Source organism: Saccopteryx leptura, chromosome 3, assembly GCF_036850995.1.
Source record: "Saccopteryx leptura isolate mSacLep1 chromosome 3, mSacLep1_pri_phased_curated, whole genome shotgun sequence".
Classification (NCBI taxonomy): Eukaryota; Metazoa; Chordata; class Mammalia; order Chiroptera; family Emballonuridae; genus Saccopteryx; species Saccopteryx leptura.
The window spans coordinates 262,412,984-262,432,682 of NC_089505.1; the positions used below are offsets into that span (position 1 = coordinate 262,412,984).

At 37.6% G+C, this 19,699-nt stretch overlaps 1 protein-coding gene across 5 annotated transcripts in view; it reads left to right on the forward strand.

Annotated features, from left to right (window-relative positions):
• CCDC88A (coiled-coil domain containing 88A) overlaps positions 1 to 19,699 on the forward strand; it is a 155,162-nt gene that overhangs the window by 55,807 nt on the left and 79,656 nt on the right. For 4 of the 5 annotated variants that reach the window (XM_066378244.1, XM_066378245.1, XM_066378246.1 and 1 more), the window contains exons 6-7: positions 4,125 to 4,208; positions 5,746 to 5,886. The exons of the other annotated variant lie outside the window; for it this stretch is intronic. In XM_066378244.1, the coding sequence (XP_066234341.1) occupies positions 4,125 to 4,208; positions 5,746 to 5,886 (225 nt within the window). The remainder of the gene's footprint in view (positions 1 to 4,124; positions 4,209 to 5,745; positions 5,887 to 19,699) is intronic. 5 annotated transcript variants of the gene reach the window in all.

Consider the following 19,699-nt stretch of genomic DNA (forward strand, 5'->3'; position numbering starts at 1 on the left):
TTGAAAATACTATAATGTACTTCTTATTGTATTGTTTTATTGTTCAGTAGCTTTTTTTTAGGTGCCCTTTCCTCTATTTTAGTGTAATGTTTCCACATCAGTATGTCTTCTTGTTTAAGAAAAGAAAACACTGCCTGACCAGGCAGTGGCACAGTGGATAGAGCGTCGGACTGGGATGCGGAGGACCCAGGTTCAAGACCCCGAGCTTGCCAGCTTGAGCGCGGGCTCATCTGGTTTGAGCAGGGCTCACCAGCTTGGACCCAAGGTCGCTGGACATAAGCAAGAGGTTACTTGGTCTGCTGTGGTCCCACGATCAAGGCACATAGGAGAAAGCAATCAATGAACAACTAAGGTGTTGCAAGGAAAAACTGATGATTGATGGTTCTCACCTCTCTCCATTCCTGTCTGTCTGTCCTTATCTGTTCCTCTCTCTGACTCTCTCTCTGTCTCTGTAAAAAAAAAAAAAAAGAAGCAATATGGAAATAAATAACAGTTTAAAAAAAAAAAAGAAAACATTGAGAGTACCAAATGAAAATGAGAAATTTTACAGTGATTGAGTGTAAACTCTCTGGTGGAAGATATGCAACTTGAGAGTTAATACAATTCTTCTTGTCTCAACTTCACCCAAGTAATTTTTGTTGTTTTTGTTCTTTTTCTTTATTCCAGCTTCCATATCATATTGTTGGATATCATTGTTATCTGCTGGTTTAGGAGTCAGTTACTCTAATAGAGTTAGAAGTAACTTTAGTACCGATAACACTTTAAGAACTCTATATAACGATAAAAGAGACCATAATTTTAAGTGAAAAATAAAGTGTGCTCATATTATTTAGTCTTCATAATACTCTCTGTTAGCTGGAAGTAAAACTATTTATATGTTTATTTATTTATTTTAGATATTTATTTATTGTAGAGAGAAGAGCCAGAGAGAAGGGGGATAGGGAGAGAGGAACAGGAAGCATCAACTCCTAGTTGCTTCCTGTATGTGCCTTGACCAGGCAAGCTTGGGGTTTTAAATTGTCAATCTCAGCATTCCAGGTCGATGCTTTATCCACTACATCACCACATGTCATCAGATTTTTTTTTTTTTTTTTTTTACAGGGATAGAGAGAGAGAGTCGGAGAGAGGGATAGATAGGGACAGACAGACAGGAACGGAGAGAGATGAGAAGCATCAATCATCAGTTTTTTGTTGTGACATCTTAGTTGTTCATTGATTCCTTGACCATGGGCCTTCAGCAGACCGAGTAACCCCTTGCTCGAGCCAGCGACCTTGGGTCCAAGCTGGTGAGATTTTTGCTCAAACCAGATGAGCCTGCGCTCAAGCTGGCCACCTTGGGGTCTCGAACCTGGGTCCTTCCGCATCCCAGTCTGACGGTCTATCCACTGCGCCATCTCTTGGTGAGGCTCATCAGATTTTTTAATGCTCTGGAGCAGGGGTCCCCAAACTACGGCCCGCGGGCCACATGCAGCCCCCTGAGGCCATTATCTGGCCCCCGCCGCACTTCTGGAAGGGGCACCTCTTTTATTGGTGGTCAGTGAGAGGAGCCTAGTTCCCATTGAAATACTGGTCAGTTTGTTGATTTAAATTTACTTGTTCTTTATTTTAAATATTGTATTTGTTCCCGTTTTGGTTTTTTACTTTAAAATATGTGCAGTGTGCATAGGGATTTGTTCAGTTTTTTTTTAATAGTCCGGCCCTCCAATGGTCTGAGGGACAGTGAACTGGTCCCCTGTGTAAAAAGTTTGGGGACCCCTGCTCTGGAGCTTGCTGTCAATACAATAGCCATTGGCCACATTTCTATTAAAATTAATTACAATTAAATAAAATTAAATTGGACTTGCTACATTTCCATACTCAGTAGCCATTTGGACTAGCTACTTTTCAATACTTTGTAGCCATATATAGCTAGTGATTATTTTGTTGGACAGCACTGATATAAAACATTTGGTCTAATTATTCAACATTAATTTTGAATCTTCTCTCATTCTCTTTTCCATCTTGATAGTCTCTCTTTTCTATCCTTCAAGATCCTATGACATTCATTCTATATTCTTTAAGAAATCTTCACCTATTTGTAAAGCATTTTCAGAATTCTTAAGCCTTTTAGAGGCCCTGGCCAGTTGGCTCAGTGGTAGAGCATCAGCCCAGTGTGTGGAAGTCCCAGGTTTGATTCCCAGTCAGGGTACCCAGGAGAAGTGACAATTTGCTTCTCTCTCCCACCCCCTTCTCTCTCCCACCCCCTCATCTCCTGTAACCATGGCTCTAATGGTTCCAGCAAGTTGGCCCGCAGTGCTGAGGCTGGCTCCAAGGCCTCACCTTAGGTGCTAAAATAGCTTGTTTGCTGAGCAACAGAACAGCGGCCCTAGATGGGCAGAGCATCACCTGGTAGGGGGTTTGCCGGGTAGATCCCATTCGGGGTGCATGCAGGAGTCTGTCTCTGCCTCCCTGCCTCTCACTCTCTCAATTAAAAAAAAAGCGCCTTTTCGAGTTTTATAATAAAAGTGACATTTTATATAAATTGTATATATAAATATTTTAAGGGTAAAGGAAGAATTCTTATTGATTGGTGTTGAGACTGTATTAAAGGGTAAACTTCTAAATGTAGTGTAAATAAGCAGTGGTTCTACAGCTTAGGAAAGAAAAGAGTTTCTCTGTAGTTTAAATTGAACGCAGGTATGGCAGTTAAATTGCGGTACCATCCCTTCAATGAGTGATAGTCATTAGAACACAGCCACTTCTTGTGCTCTTTAGCTCAGAAATTATGCGCAGGTTAACATTTTGGGAAGCGTTAAATTTTAAAAGGTTTTAAATAACTAAAAAGTTATTTTATATATGCTACAAATATATAGTCACAAACGCATTAATTGTTCTTTCTAGGCCTATTAAAAATTACTTACAGACAAAAAAATTTTGTTTTTAAACAAATTTTGTTTCATCTCCCCAATTTTGGCTTTCTTTCCTAGTTATAGCTAGGGATTGTACATTCTTGGTAATTTTATATATCAACCTTTGTTTTTATATGATATAGAACTTTCTGCATTGATGTGAATGTATTTAAGTTAAATTTTATGGCAATAGAAATAGGATATTATGACTTGATATAATAAATATGTAGATTCTAAATCAGAACCTTGCTAAGTTTCTTAATGTTCAAAGAGCCAGTTTTTCTTTTTGTGAGAATATTGTCTTCACTAGTGTTCAGTGACCCAGTAGATGTCACTGAGTTACACAAGGCAGTCCTGTTTATTTTGTATGCACTTCTCATTTGGTAGCTGCGAGAATAGTTATTTATACCAACAGTTGGAGTGCAATATAAGAGATGTAGGTGGGAGGCAGACTAAGGTGCACATTAAACTATTATTTACTACCGACTGGAAAGAAAAAGATTCGGTTTTTCATTTTAATATTCTTAATTTATGTAAAGCCTTTAAAAAGTTACACAAATACAGCCTTTATTCCACTTGATACAAGTGTACTTGTTTGTATATACATTCTTAAATTTTGCCCTGGTAACTTTGTTATGTTATAAACAAGTCAAATATTTATTGTATTTTTTTTTATAAATGTTGAACTGCTACACAAGAGTAGTTTCTTTTATTAAGATTGATGGATGAAGATGTGAGAATGAATTGTAAGCTTGAAGTAAAAATTGCTTAAAATTTTTTTTTCCAAGAAGAAAGGCTGTGTTGTTTGATGATAGCCAAAGACTGACTGAGCATTTTGGCTGTATTCCGAACTCTGCCACTGACTCACTGTGTTTTTTGGCAAGTAACTTATCCTCCCCGAAACAAGTTCTTGATTCTTTTTTCTCTGTTTGTAAAGTTAGCATAATAATATTGTACTGACCTCAGATGGGTTGTGTAATAGTTTCCCACTTGAGAACTTTGAAGCATAAAAATAGTATGGATTTTCAATGCTTTGCTTTTAAAATAAATATTTCTAAATTATCTTTTTATTAGGGAAATATATTAGACCATTTAAATGCAAAACAAAACAAAACCCTCATTGTACTGTTCCAAACATAGCCAAGCTTTTTACCCTGACGGATTTTTAGTTACTTACAACATATTAAGTACTATACCCTATAAAGTATAAATGATCATTTGATTCGTTTCTTTTAGTGTCAGAAAAAAGAAGAATTTATTGAAAGAATTCAAGGTTTAGACTTTGATACAAAAGCAGCAGTTGCCGCTCATATTCAAGAGGTAATAATGTGTATACAATTTTTATGAAGCTTGTGGTGTATTTGTTTATATATCTCCCAAAATATTTAAAGTCATAGGATGAGCAAGAACAAGTCAAGGTCAAATATAGATGAACCCTGCTTTTAGAGAAATTGTCTTCTTCTCTTTATAGGTAGTTTCTTAAATGAATCTTCTTAAACATGGCATAGAACTAATCACAAATGTACTTTTGCCGTTATGCTGAGGGACACAGGCAAAAAGTGTTCTTTTAGGAGTGAAGTATATGTCTTTGTTAGACAACACAGAATGAATAGTATAGTAAATGGAAGGAGCAGAAAGTGATCATTGCATGTATTCAAAACTAAAGTCAAGTAAGATAACTAGTATTTTTTCTTTCAATGATTTTCCTTTCACAGCATATTTATTGAAAATATTACTTGAAATATAAACACATTAGCAATTTGTAGCATCTACATAAAAACTTAAATCTAGTACATATTGTGCAATGTCAAATAATTGAAGTTATATAAACAATTAGTTAAGATTGTTTTTAAAAGCTGCTGTTTCTGCATCTGTGTAGACTTGATCTTTTTATCTTGTGTAGTTTACTAGACTTTAGAACTAGAGCATGTTAAATTTTGCATGCTGATTAGAAAGAGAACTAAGGAAAGATAAAGAGAGAATTTTTAAATAGTGGAAATTGGTGGTGTTAAAAATATTATGTATTTAAATGACTTCATGTTACATATATTATCTTTTCTCTTAGTTAACATTCATGGAGCCCAGCTTTCTTGTCAGTAGTTTAATTGTCAACAGTATACATATTCATGCTCTTATAAGATATGATTTTATGGGTAATTTTCTCTTATATGTGTGTGTTTGTTTACGTTAGCTTTGTGGTTTGGGTTTTATTTTAAATAAATGCTAAGTGTTACAAGTTACTAAATTTGCCATGATTCTTCAAAATGTTATTTTTGCTGCTTATTGTGAAAGTTACAGCAAAATATCAGAAGCACAGAGAGAAAATGGAAAGCAAGAATGAAGTATTTCACTTAAGTAACTTCCATTCTTTAAAAAATCTTTTATGTAGAGAATCTTTTTCTCCTAGGTTTTTTGACCATGTCATCTTCAGAATCTATAATGAACTTACCTTTTCAAGTATAAAAGTATAATAACATATATCCTACAGGATTAAAAAACTTCTGCTTTTGAATTCAAGTACAATACATTAGTATTATCTAATAAAAGGTTAAGTTGATTGTAATAAAGCAGTTGTCAGACATATCAATATTACCTTCCTTTAAGAATGCCTTGAATTAAATATCTTATATTTTAGTTTACTGGAAAATAAATATAAATTTATTTAAAGATTATATTTAAAAATAACTTTTAGTACTTGCCTTTTCAATATTCATCAGTTTTAAATATTTTTTTAGACATACTTTTTCTATTTTTATTATGTTGGACATAATATTTGAGCTACTATTGTGCTAAAATGAAACAAATTTTTAAGTATTAGCTATTCTTTATATTATTTATTTTGGTTGCTTTTCTAAAGGTAACCCATAATCAGGAAAATGTGTTTGATCTGCAATGGATGGAAGTGACTGATATGTCTCAGGAGGAAATAGAACCACTCTTGAAAAATATGGCATTGCATCTAAAAAGACTTATAGATGAGAGAGATGAACATTCGGAGGTTTGTAAATTTTTTTTATTGTATTATCAAAGCTTGCTTCCCCCAAAAAGAGAAAAGTAGCATTCAGTGATACTTCAGAATTGATATTTTGTTTTTTAAGGATAGATATTGCAGTACTATATGTTGTTTTTTGTGTGGCATAGGAACCAGAAAGAACATATAAGACATCCCAGATTAGACAAACAACACTAGTGAACAGATTGCATTTAGATTTTCTTTTCTCGCCTGACCTGTGGTGGCGCAGTGGATAAAGCGTCGACCTGGAAATGCTGAGGTTGCCGATTCGAAACCCTGGGCTGCCTGGTCAAGGCACATATGGGAGTTGATGCTTCCAGCTCCTCCCCCCTTCTCTCCCTCTGTCTCTCTCTCTCTCCTCTCTAAAAATAAAAAATAAAAAAAATATATAGATTTTCTTTTCTCTTTTCCTTTTAAATTACTCTAAGTTTGTTCCTGTGTGTTTTTTAAGTCATTACCATGGCTCAGCAACAGTACAAAAGTGTAAAACTGAAAATATCATTGATATAGTGGGAAAATGATTGCCTTGAAGCATAAGAATTTCATTAAGGTTAATTTTTTAGTTTTATTGTCACGTGAGATTGGAAAAATAAGTATTAATAAAAGGATAATAATAGGTGTTCTGAATAAAATGTCCCACAAAAATTCTCAAATTTTTCTAGTTAGTATGATGAGGTGTGATTTTTAAAAAGGGGATTATTATAAGCTCTTCTAAGAGAGGACTTTGCTTTTTAAAAAGAGTAAAATTCCTCCAGATTTTTTGGCTGCACTCTGAAAGCAGCTTGTAATTTTTAGAAGAGTCTAGACTTCATTGCGTGTGGTGGTGAGTAATATTTTCTTAATATCAGACCAAAGTACTCCACCATTCGAAGAATGTATGGCTTTGATCATTTGTTCCATTTACATAGAGACAGTTTTGAGCTAATTTATATAGAATTTAATTGCTCTTGGGACAAATAAAAGACTACATAGAAGACATTCCTAAAGATGTATTTTTCTGAACAAAACTTTCATGTCTTTTTAGAGTATATTCAGTTTTGATGAGAAATTTCAGTTTTTCATCAGTCATTAAGAAAAGAAAATTTAAGAAATAAGTACATATTTTAGAGAAACAATTAAATTTTTAAAAAGCTAAGACAGGCCCTGGCCGGTTGGTTCAGTGGTAGAGCGTCGGCCTGGCGTGCAAAAGTCCTGGATTCGATTCCCGGCCAGGGCACACAGGAGAAGCGCCCATCTGTTTCTCCACCCCTCCCCTTCTCCTTCCTCTCTGTCTCTCTCTTCCCCTCCCGCAGCTGAGGCTCCATTGGAGCAAAAGATGGCCCGGGCGCTGGGGATGGCTCTGTGGCCTCTGCCCCAGGCGCTAGAGTGGCTCTAATGCGACAGAGTGACACCCCGGAGGGGCAGAGCATCACCCCCTGGTGGGCAGAACGTCGCCCCCTGGTGGGCATGCGGGAGTCTGTCTGATTGTCTCTCCCCGTTTCTAGCTTCAGAAAAATAAAAAATTAAAAAAAAAAAAAAAAAAAAAAAAGCTAAGACAGTGAGACCAATGATAGTGAACTGAAAAAATCCTCAGTATATATCAAGCTTATCCTGAATTTTATTTCATTTCCATTCTAGTTTTTGAACCTGTTACTGTATTTTCTTTTGTCTTTTCACTAAATTATTCATTTTCTAGAACATTTCTTTGCTTGTATTTCAAGATATAAAAGGTATTTTGATAAGGTGTCTACCAGCTTCTGAGGAATTACTTCTAAAAATCTATACTTTGGTTTCATAGGACTGAAAAATTGATCTCACATGAACTAATTAATATGGAGTGAAGGAGTACATTATTTTGGAGAAATGTGAACAAAATACTTGTCATTGCATTCTCTGTGTTAAAACTAAAAGGATAAATATATACTATAGAGCAATTATTTGAAAAACCTTCTAAAAACCTGCCTGATTAAACACTTTAGTTGAATTTGTTTTTCTCTTTCCTTTTCTTTAATTGATTTTAGAGAATTTGAGAGGAAGGGGAGGTAGAGAGAGAGAGAAACATCAATTTGTTGTTCCACTGATTTATGCATTCATTGATTGATTCCTGTATGTGTCCTGACTGAGGATCAAATCTGCAACATTGGCGTATCAGCACCATGCTCTAACCCAGTGGTCCCCAACCTTTTTTGGGCCACGGACCGGTTTAATGTCAGAAAATATTTTCACAGACTGGCCTTTGGGGTGGGGTGGATAAATGTATCACGTGACCAAGACAAGCGTCAAGAGTGAGTAGACGGATGTAACAGAGGGAATCTGGTCATTTTTAACAAATAAAACATCATTCAGACTTAAATATAAATAAAATGGAAATAATGTAAATTATTTATTCTTTGTCTGTGGACCAGTACCAAATGACCCACAGACCGGTACCGGTCCACAGCCCAGGGGTTGGGGACCACTGCTTTAACCGACTGAGCTACCCCACCAGGGCTGAGTTTGTTTTCTAGCAAGGAAAAAAAAGTGGTCTTATTGTCCTGTCAGTGGTATTCAGGAAACAAGTTGCTAGCTGATTTAAACCCAGTTCTCTGTGGGAGGGAGGATGTCAATTTGGGTCACCCATGGTCTCATTAGAAAAGATAATTAGAAATAATTATGAAAAAATATTAAACAAATGTGAATATAGTAAATAAAAATAATTCTGAATCATTTAATTGAACTCTGTTACAAGTTCTTATTTAGATGTCCCCCTTTAGCATTTTTTCTTTGTATTTTTCCGAAGTGAGAAGCAGGGAGGCAGTCAGACACACTCCCACATACGCCCTACCAGGATCCACCTGGCTTGCCCACCAGGGGGCGATGCTGTGCTCATCTGGGGCATTGCTCTGTTGCTGCCAGAGCCATTTTAGTGCCTGAGGCTGTGGAGTCATCCTCAGCGCCCAGGCCAACTTTGCTCCAGTGGAGCCTTGGCAGTGGGAGGGGAAGAGACAGATAGAGAGGAAGGAGAGGGGGAGGGGTGGAGAAGCAGATGGGCGCCTCTCCTATGTGCCCTGGCTGGGAATCGAACCCGGGACTTCCACACGCAGGGCTGATGTTCTACTGCCCAAGTCAACTGGCCAGGGCCGCTTTTTTTGGGGGGGGGGTTTGCTGTTTTGTCATAGTTGTTTCATTTCAATCTAGAAAGTATAATTTGGTCACCCAGTATTTAATTACTGTTTGCCTTTTACTAAAACCCAAATAGGAGATTTTGATGAATATAAGATCTCTTTATTGCCACTGTTTATTTTAGGACAAGCTCTGTGTTATAAGTTTAACATGTACTATTAATAAGTCTGCATACGAACCCCTTTTTATAAATTAAGATACTTGAGGTCAGAGAAGTAACTCCAATGCTTGTGTTCCTAACCATTATAATGCCTTTGTCTAAGTCCATGATTGTGATGAGTACATCTCTGATTCTTTTTTTTTAATTAATTTAATGGGGTGACATTGATTAATCAGGGTACATATGTTCAGAGAAAACATCTCTACGTTATTTTGACATTTGATTATGCTGCATTCCCATCACCCAAAGTCCAATTGTCTTCCGTCTCCTTCTAACTGGTTTTCTTTGTGCCCCTCCCCTCCCCCAACCCCCTCCCACTTCTCCTCTCCCACCCCGTAACCCCCACACTCTTGTCCATGTCTCTGAGTCTCATTTTTATGTCCCACCTATGTATGGAATCATACAGTTCTTAGTATTTTCTGATTTACTTCTTTTGCTCAGTATAATGTTACCAAGGTCCATCCATGTTGTTGTAAATGATCCAATGTCATCATTTCTTACGGCTGAGTAGTATTCCATAGTATATATGTACCAAAGCTTTTTAATCCACTAGTTCACAGACGGACACTTGGGCTGTTTCCAGATCTTCCCTATTGTGAGCAATGCTGCCATAAACATGGGAGTACATTTCTTCTTTTCAAACAGTGCTATGGTGTTCTTGGGGTATATTCCTAAAAGTGGGATAGCTAGGTCAAAAGGCAGTTCGATTTTTAATTCCTTGAGGAATCTCCGTACTGTTTTCCACAGTGGCTGCACCAGTCTGCATTCCCACCAACAATGCAGGAGGGTTCTCTTTTCTCCACATCCTCGCCAGCACTTATTCTGTGTTGTTTTGTTGATGAGCGCCATTCTGACTGGTGTGAGGTGATATCTCATTGTGGTTTTAATTTTCATTTCTCTAATGATTAGTGATGTTAAGCATTTTTTTATATGCCTATTGGCCATCTGTATGTCCTCTTTGGAGAAGTGTCTATTCATTTCTTTTGCCCATTTTTTGATTGGATGGTTTGTCTTCTTGGTATTGAGTTTTACAAGTTCTTTATAAATTTTGGTTATTAACCCCTTATCAGACTTATTGTCAAATATATTCTCCCATTGTGTAGTTTGTCTTTTTGTTCTGTTCTTATTGTCTTTAGCTGTGCAAAAGCTTTTTAGTTTGATATAGTCCCATTTGTTTATCCTGTCTTTTATTTCACTTGCCCGTGGAGATAAATGGGCAAATACACTGCTGCGAGAGATGTCGGAGAGCTTACTGCCTATGTTTTCTTCTAAGATATTTATGGTTTCACGGCTTACATTTAAGTCTTTTATCCATTTTGAGTTTATTTTTGTGAATGGTGTAAGTTGGTGGTCTAAGTTTCATTTTTTTGCAGGTAGCTGTCCATTTTTCCCAACACCATTTATTAAAGAGGCTGTCTTTACTCCATTGTATGCTCTTACCTCCTTTGTCAAATATCAGTTGTCCATAGAGCTGTGGGTTTATTTCTGGGTTCTCCGTTCTGTTCCATTGATCTATGTGCCTGTTCTTATGCCAGTACCAGACTGTTTTGAGTACAGTGGCCTTGTAGTATAGCGTGATGTCAGAAAGTGTGATACCTCCCCCTTTATTCTTCTTTTTTAAGATTGCTGAGGCTATTCGTGTTCTCTTTTGTTTCCATATAAATTTTTGGAATATGTGATCTACATCTTTAAAGTATGTCATTGGTGTTTTAATTGGTATTGCATTGAATTTATGTTACTTTGGGTAATATAGACATTTTAATGATGTTTATTCTTCCTAACAATGAGCATGGTATATGCTTCCACTTGTTTTATCTTCCCTGATTTCTTTTATCAATGTTTTATAATTTTCTGAGTACAAGTCTTTAATTTCCCTGGTTAAATTTATTCCTAGGTACTTTATTTTTTTGGTTGCAATAAAAAAGGGAATTGCTTCCTTAATTTCTCTTTCTGACAGTTCATTGTTAGTGTATAAAAATGCCTCTGATTTCTGAGTATTAATTTTATATCTTGCCACCTTGCCAAATTCATTTATCAGGTCTAGTAGTTTTTTGACCGAGACTTTAGGGTTTTCTATATACAATATCATATCATCTGCAAATAATGATAGTTTTATTTCTTTTTCAATTTGGATGCCTTTTATTTCTTTTTCTTGTCTGATTGCTGTGGCTAGGACTTCCAGAACTATGTTGAATAAGAGTGGTGAGAGGGGGCACCCCTGCCTTGTTCCTGATCTTAAGGGGATTGCTTTTAATTTTTGCCCATTGATTATGATGTTGACTGTGGGTTTGTCATAGATGGCCATTATCATGTTGAGGTATGTTCCCTGTATTCCCACTTTGCTGAGAGTTTTGATCATGAATGGGTGCTGGATTTTATCAAATGCTTTTTCTGCATCTATTGAAATTATCATGTGGTTTTTCTCCTTCCTTTTGTTTATGTGATGAATCACATTGATTTGCGAATATTGTACCAGCCTTTCCTCCCAAGAATAAATCCCACTTGATCATTGTGTATGATTTTTTTCATATAGTGCTGGATCCGGTTTGCTAATATTTTGTTGAGGATTTTAGCATCTAAATTCATCAGGGATATTGGCCTATAATTTTCTTTCTTTGTGTTGTCTTTGCCTGGTTTTGGAATCAGAATTATACTCGCCTCCTAAAAGGAGCTTGGAAGTCTTTCTTCCTCTTGAATTTTTTGAAATAGCTTGTGAAGGATAGGAGTTAGTTCTTCTTTGAATAAAGAATTCACTTGTGAAGCCATCAGGCCCAGGACTTTTCTTTTTTGGGAGTTTTTTGATAACTGTTTCAATCTCATTTGTTATATTCAGTCTGTTTAGGTTTTCTGATTCTTCCAGATTAATTTTTGGAGATTATATATTTCAAGGAATTTGTCCATTTCATCTAGGTTGTCTAGTTTTTTGGCATACAGTTCTTCATAGTATTTTTTTACAATATTTTGTATTTCTGTTGTGTCAGTTGTTATTTCTCCACTCTTATTTCTAATTTTATTTGAGTCCTCTCTCTTTTTTTCTTGGCGAGTCTGGTTAAAGGTTCATTGATCTTGTTTACCTTTTCAAAGAACCAGCTCCTGGTTTCATTGATCCTCTGAATTGTTTCTTTAGCCTCTATGTCATTTATTTCCACTCTGATCTTTATTATTTCCTTCCTTCTACTACCTCTGGGCTTTACTTGCTGTTGTTTTTCTAGTTCTTTAGATGCAGGGTCAAGTTGTTATTTGAGCTTTTTCTAGCTTCTTGAGGTAAGCCTGTAATGCTATGAACTTCCCTCTCAGGACTGCTTTTGCTGTGTTCCATAAATTTTAAGTTGATGTATACTCATTATTGTTTATTTCTAGGCATTTTAAAATTTCTTCTTTGATCTCATTGTTAACCCATTCATTATTTAATAACATGGTATTTAGTTTCCAAGTGTTTGAGTATTTTTCAGTTTTTCTGTTGTGGTTGATGTCTAGTTTCATGCCATTGTGATCAGAGAAAGTGCTCGATATGATTTCAATCTTTTTAAATTTGTTGAGGCCACTTTTGTGCCCTAACATGTGGTCTATCCTAGAGAGTGTACCATGAGCACTTGAAAAGAATGTATATTCTGCTGCTTAAGGGTGAAAGGTTCTGAAGATATCTATTAAATCGAGTTGATCTAGTATGTCCTTTAAGTCTGCTGTTTCTTTGTTAATTTTCTTTTTTGAGGATCTATCTAGTGATGTTAGTGGGATATTGAAATCCCCTACTATTATAGTATTGCTGTTGATCTCGCCCTTTAAATCCATCAAAGTCTGCTTTATATATTTAGGTGCTCCTATATTAGGTGCGTAGATATTTATAATGGTTATATCTTCCTGTTGTATTGCTCCCTTCATCATTATGTAGTGACCTTCTTTATCTCTTACTATAGTGTTTGTTTTAAAGTCCATTTTGTCTGATATAATTATTACTACCCCAGCTTTTTTCTCATTTCCATTTGTGTGAAATATTTTTTTTTCCATCCTTTTATCTTCAGTTTATGTGCATCTTTTGTTTTAAGGTGTGTCTCTTGTAGACAGCATATGTATGGGTCCTGTTCTCTTATCCACGCAGCTACCCTGTGTCTTTTGATCGGATCATTTAATCCATTTACATTTAAGGTTATTATTGATATGTAATTGTTTATTGCCATTTTATTCTTTAAAACTGTATTCCTCTTTTGCGATATTCTTTTTTTCTTTTGATCTGTTTACAACAGGCCCCTTAGTATTTTTTGCAGCCTTGGTTTGGTTGTAGTGAATTCCTTGAGTTATTTTTGTCTGTAAAGCTTTTTATTTCTTTTTCAATTTTAAACGATAGCCTTGCTGGATAAAATAGTCTTGGTTGTAGGCTCTTGTTCTGCATTACTTTGAATATTTCTTGCCATTCCCTTCTGGCCTCAAGTGTTTCTATTGAGAAGTTGGAAGTCATCTTTATGGGGGCTCCTTTGTAGGTGATTGTCTTTTTTTCTCTAGCAGCTTTTAATATTTTCTCTTTTTATCACTTAGCTTTGGTATTTTAATTATGATGTGTCTTGGTATAGATTTCTTCGGGTTTCTCTTTAATGGAATTCTCTGTGTTTCTTGAACTTGTGAGATGTTTTCCTGCCTTAATTGAAGGAAGTTTTGAGCTGTGATATGTTTGAACAAAGTCTCTATTCCTTGTTCTTTCTCTTCTTCTTCAGGAACCCCTATGATGCGGATATTATATTTTTTCATGTTGTTACAGAGCTCTCTTAGAGTTTCCTCAGACTTTTTGAGTCTCTTTTCTTTTTCCTGCTCTGCTTCCGTGCCTTTATTTATCTTGTCCTCTAACTCACTGATTTGATTCTCAGCTTCATCCATCCTGCTTTTAATTCCTTCCATTGTGTTCTTCATTTCTGATCTTGTATTTGTCATTTCTGATTGATTCTTTTTTATTATTTCAATGTCCTTTTTTATATTTGCTATCTCTTTAGGTATTCATAATGACTCTCTATTGTTGTTCTAATATCTTTGAGCATCCTAACAACTGTTATTTTAAACTCTGCATCTGGTAATTTGGTTATATTTGACTCATTCAGGTCCTTTTCTGGGGATTTTCTTGATTCATTTGTGTTGCATTTTTCTGCTTTCTTATTTTGTCTGTGTAAAAGAAGGTTTTGGCCACTGGAGTTCACTGGGTGTGTCCTCTGTGTTCCCTAGGTGTGGTCTGTCTGCCGGCCCGCCACACCCTCTGCTGTTGCTGCCTAGGGCGTTTGGGTATGGGCGTTGCCAGTGCCCGCCCACTGGGGCTGTTGCTGTGGTTTCTGCCTCTCCTTAACGGGAGTAGCTGTGATCATATGCTCGGCTATAGAAGCCTTGGTGGACTTGGCCTTTACCCTGCCTCAGCGGGTGGTGTTATGCTCTGTCCTGAGGGCAGGGGTGAGCACCTTTGCTCAGCTGTGGGTCTCTGCCTGATTCCGGCCTTTCGCCCCGCCCCTGCAGGAGGAGCTTGCTCATGGGACGGCTGCAAACTTTGGCTCCACCCCTGCGAGAGGAACCAGCTCCCATGTGTGGCCACAAGGCTAGGTTCCTCAGGCGGGGCAAGGCTACGCTCCTGCACCCTTGCTCAAGGGCTGGTCTCCACCCCTTCCAGGGTTCCCACCCTTCTCCCGCAGGCTGGATTGCAGGCTTCCCGCAGCTGGGCTTGACCACTTTTGCACGCCCCCTCCTCCCCAGCCAGGCAAGACTGAGCTCACACCTGGGCCCAGTGGTGGCCAGCTGGCTTCTGCTCCTGCCAACAGAGCCGCACTTCCGCATCCCGCCACCGCAACCCCTCAGCCGTGTGGGTGCGGGTGCTGCAGCTCAGACCCTAACACTCACTACTGTAGTCCCAAAAGCTCCCTCCTTCTAAGCGACTCTGCTCTGAGTGCCACGGGAGAGCTTGTTTGGCTGGTTTCCTCTTCCCTTTGCTGGTATTGCTGTTTCCAGGGGAAATACTCACTTCAGATTTGGGAAGTGACTCAGCCCAGGGGTTAGGGTGGCTGTCACCCAAAATGTTTCTCCCTGTGCCTCCTAGATTACACTCTCTTCCTGCTACTCCGTTCCTCTCCTCTCTCCCTGTCCCCCGGAGTTCTGGGTGAGTGGTTGTGAGAGAGGTTTTCTGCGCGGTCCCTTTAAGAAGAATTCTGGGTCTGAGAAATCAGTCTCTTTCTCACAAACAGTATCCTGTCTTGTTTCCAGCTAAATACTGTCTGTACGTCTCTTCTAGGCTCTGGGGCTGCAGGCTGGGGCTTTGTTCCCTGGACTCAGGACCCTCCTCTCTCTGCTAAACTCACTTCCCGCCACGTGAGCCTCTCCCAGCTGTGGTTCGCTCCAGGGAGCTGGGCAGCCCTTTCCGTGTTTCCGCTTTTCCTACCAATCTCAGTGTGGCTTCTTCAGTGTTCCTTGGTTGAAGAGTCCTCTTAGTTAAGGCAAAAGTTGGTTTTTCCAGATGATGGTTTTTAAAATTAGTTTGTAATCCACTTTGGATCTGGGAAGTGGAAGTTGGTACATCCGCCTACTCCATCGCCATCTTGTCTCCCATCACATCTCTGATTCTTATCCTTAATAGTGACTTGTATAATTAGAATTATTATATCACCTGAGTTTTTTTCTTAACATTGATATATTTTTATTTGCTCTTTAACATATAATATAAATATCTGCCTTTTGTTCTCGAGTGCTTGGGAGCAACAAACTGACAAACATTCAAAAAGGACCAAAAATTGTTATACTATAACAGTGAAGTTATTTTAATAGAATAATTAACTGTATATAATAAAATATTGAAGGTGGACCTGACCAGGCTGTGGCGGAACGGATAGAGCATTTGACTGGGATGCGGAAGACCCAGGTTTGAGACCCCGATGTCGCCAACTTGAGCATGGGCTCATCTGGTTTGAGCAAAGCTCACCAGCTTGGAACCAAGATCACTGGGTTGAGCAAGGGGTCACTCGGTCTGCTGAAGGCCCACGGTCAAGTCACATATGAGAAAGCAATCAATGTGCAACTAAGAGGTTGCAACAAAAAATTGATGATTGATGCTTCATCTCTCTCCTTTCCTGTCTGTCTGTTCCTATCTATCCCTCTCTCTGTCTCTGTAAAATAAAATAAAGATGAAATAAAATAAAATGTTGAGGGTGGTAATCCCGAAAAGAAACATGCATCTAAATACTAGATGAATTTAAAGAAGATATTACTTGCAACTACTAGTGAAATGTCTAGGACTGGAAGGATCAGAGAAGGCTTATTTAATTAAAGTTATGCCTTAATGACATTTCCTGTCAGATTTTTGGGAAAATGTCTAGAGACCTTCAGCTCAAGAAACTACCACCATTAGAGAAAAGACAGAGTGTTTTCATAGTCTTTAATGGAAAATACCTCTAGATGCTCTTAGTTTTTAGTAACAGGTTTCTTTCTTTTTTTCTTTTTAAAAAATATTTTTCATCCAGTAGTTCTTTTGTGCTCTGTTCATTGATATCTGGAAGCTCTTGATATCTCCATTTCACCACCTACTTAGTTCATATGTATTATTGTCTTCAGCACATTTCTTGAGTTCTCCATTTTGTCGATCACTCAGTTAATATTTTTGAGCAGCTCTCTTTTGTGTTCACTGCTGTGCTGGATAAGATCAGAGATACAAAGGAGGTATAAGAAAGATTGTATTTGGTTTACTGTGGAAAAAAACTACACAGCAAATGAAAAATAAAAGGTAATGTAATTCTAACTTACTTATGAATGAAACAAATATTTATTAAACACTGTGTGTAGGTACTATTGTTAGAATCAGTAGATGTTAGAAGGCAAGATTATAGATAATTGAGACAGAAAATTAACCAGTAAAAGTTGCTCCATTACAATTGAGTCTTGGTTACTATGGAGATTAGTGACACTATGCATAGTCACAGGGAAGTTGGGCTGGATATACTGGGTGAGTGGATAGGATATAGTATTGTCAGTGAACATATAAAGTACCTTTCAAAAAGTAGCATTGGATGAGAAATAGAAGGTTAGCAAGAGAGAAATGTGATTTTTATCTTCCTATATAGAAGAAACTTATATGTATATCTTTGAAGAAGAAGGAGAAAAAATCCAGTTGTGAAAATATCATAGAAATAAGGAATATGTATTGGGAGCAAGTAATATATAAAAATGGAGTAATCTCAGGTTGTTTTGTTTCTTTCACAAATTGGAGGAAAGGTTATTTGTTGGAAGTGATGATTGCTGTTTGCAGTTGGAGGATTAAATAAAGAAAAGGGAATATATTTATAATGGCTATTATGGGGAAATTTTCCAGGAAATCAGCAAGATTTTCCATGAAAGGATTGATGGACATTGGAAAAAGCTTAATAGAGGATGGTCCTGAGCAGGTGATGGCACAGTGGATAGAGCATTAACCTGGGATGCTGAGGAGCCAGGTTTGAAACCCCAGAGTCACTGGCTTGAGCTCAGGCTTCTAGACATGATCCCATAGTCGCTGGCTTGAGCCCAAGGTTGCTGGCTTGAGCAAGGGGTTACTGGCTCAGCTTGAGTCCCCCCCCCCTCTGTCAAGGAACTCATGAGAAAGCAATCAATGAACAGTTAAAGTGCTGCAGTATGAGTTGATGCTTCTCATCTCTCTCCCTTCCTATCTGTCTCTGCCCCCCCCCCCCCCCCTCCTCCCCCTCCCCCCCCCCCCCCCCCCCCCCCCGCTTAAAAAAGAAAATGGATCTGTAATCAGGCTATGTATTTCTCTTGAGTTCTTTATTACCTTGGAGCAGGAATGGAAAAAATTTATATTAGATAAGGAAAATAACATAGTGTCAGTTAAATTTGAATTTGAATTCCTTTCATACCTTCATTAGATGTGTATCTTGCGTTGTTATTTAATCTGAAATGGACATAATATGTACTTCTATTGCAGATTATAGTATTGGATGAGATCTGGTTGGAAATTTTCCTATCTATAAGTTCTGTAGATACTAGTTTTCCTCCTTTTCCCCAAAGAGTGAGCCATAGCCTAAGATGTATGGTAGTGTTAAATTAGAAAGTAAGAATGATATTTAAGGGCCTAATTTTAGTTCCAGGCTGAGTAGGAACTCTGAGTAGCCAGGAAAAATCTGTTTGACTAGACAAAGTGATTGAACATTCAAGTATAGGCATAGTGACATGGTAGTAATGCTAGTTAAGGAGGCATGGTATAAAAGAGGAATGGTTCTTTCACTGGATAAGCCTGTATGTATCAAACAGGCAGTGGATGTGGGATTGTAGAAAGAAAAGGACTTGGGAAAGAAAAGAACATTTATCAATAGACATTCTAGAATCTGTGAAAGTGGTAGTTTGATAGACCTTCATTCAGGTACTGAACTATATCCCTAGCATAGGGAAATGAATTCCAATGTGTGGTTCAGAAAAATAAAAGAACAGGAAAAGTAATGATTCCTTGAGTGTGGTGTAAGACTTGGTAATGCGAAATAAAGTGAGGGTGGTGATTTCCTGGCCCTGAAGAAGTAGTCCCACCCATTCTGTGTAATTGAATATTGCTGTAGAAGACAATTTCTGTTGGCCTAAGAAGTTTAGGGGAAAAGGCTGAGAAATTGGTAGATTTAAGAGGATTTTCCAATAAAAGGAAAATTAGGGGAATGGAAGAATATGATTGAGTAGGGCATGTAGGTTAAAAAGCCCTTAAAGTCCAGATTTAAGATAAATGAAGAAGATTTTTGTCACATTGAGGGTCTCTACAGAAAGTAATAAAGGAAGCTTTGAGTTGGGAAGTAGACTGGAACTACTATTGTGAGAGGAATTGTAGGATATGGAGTCAAGAGACTGGCCTGGAGTCTTGCAATTGCTACTAGCTAATTTCTGATCAGGGAAAAATCAATCTCTATGCCTCACTCCTTGCTTGCAGAATTAAGAGATTGAACTAAACCTCTGAGGTTCTGTTAGGTCCCTCTGAGGGCCCTGTTTACAATCTAGAACATTATTCAGTTTTGCAGTGATGGCACAATTATATTTCTGTGCTGTCCAATGCAGTAACCACTAGCTACATATGGATGTTGTACACTTGAAATGTACCTAGTGTGACTAAGAAACTGCATTTGTAACTTTTTAATTTTGTACTTAAATAGCCATTTGTGCTGTTGGCTACCATATTGGACAGCACAGTTGTAGATATATCACTCTTGGGTTAATTTCTTTCCTAGGTCAACAAGTCTTTTTTGCCTTTCCAGCAGTTTAATTTACTTAAATAAATTAATTTTAATTATAATAAATGCAATTACTTAATTGTAATTAAATTAATTAATTGTGATTAATTTTTACATCTAATGTGCCCAACTGTCCTTAGAAAGCTTTCACCAAATTCACATTAATAGAATTAACCCGGCCTGACCTGTGGTGGCGCAATGGATAAAGCGTCGACCTGGAAATGCTGAGGTCGCCGGTTCAAAACCCTGGGCACATATGGGAGTTGATGCTTCCTGCTCCTCCCCC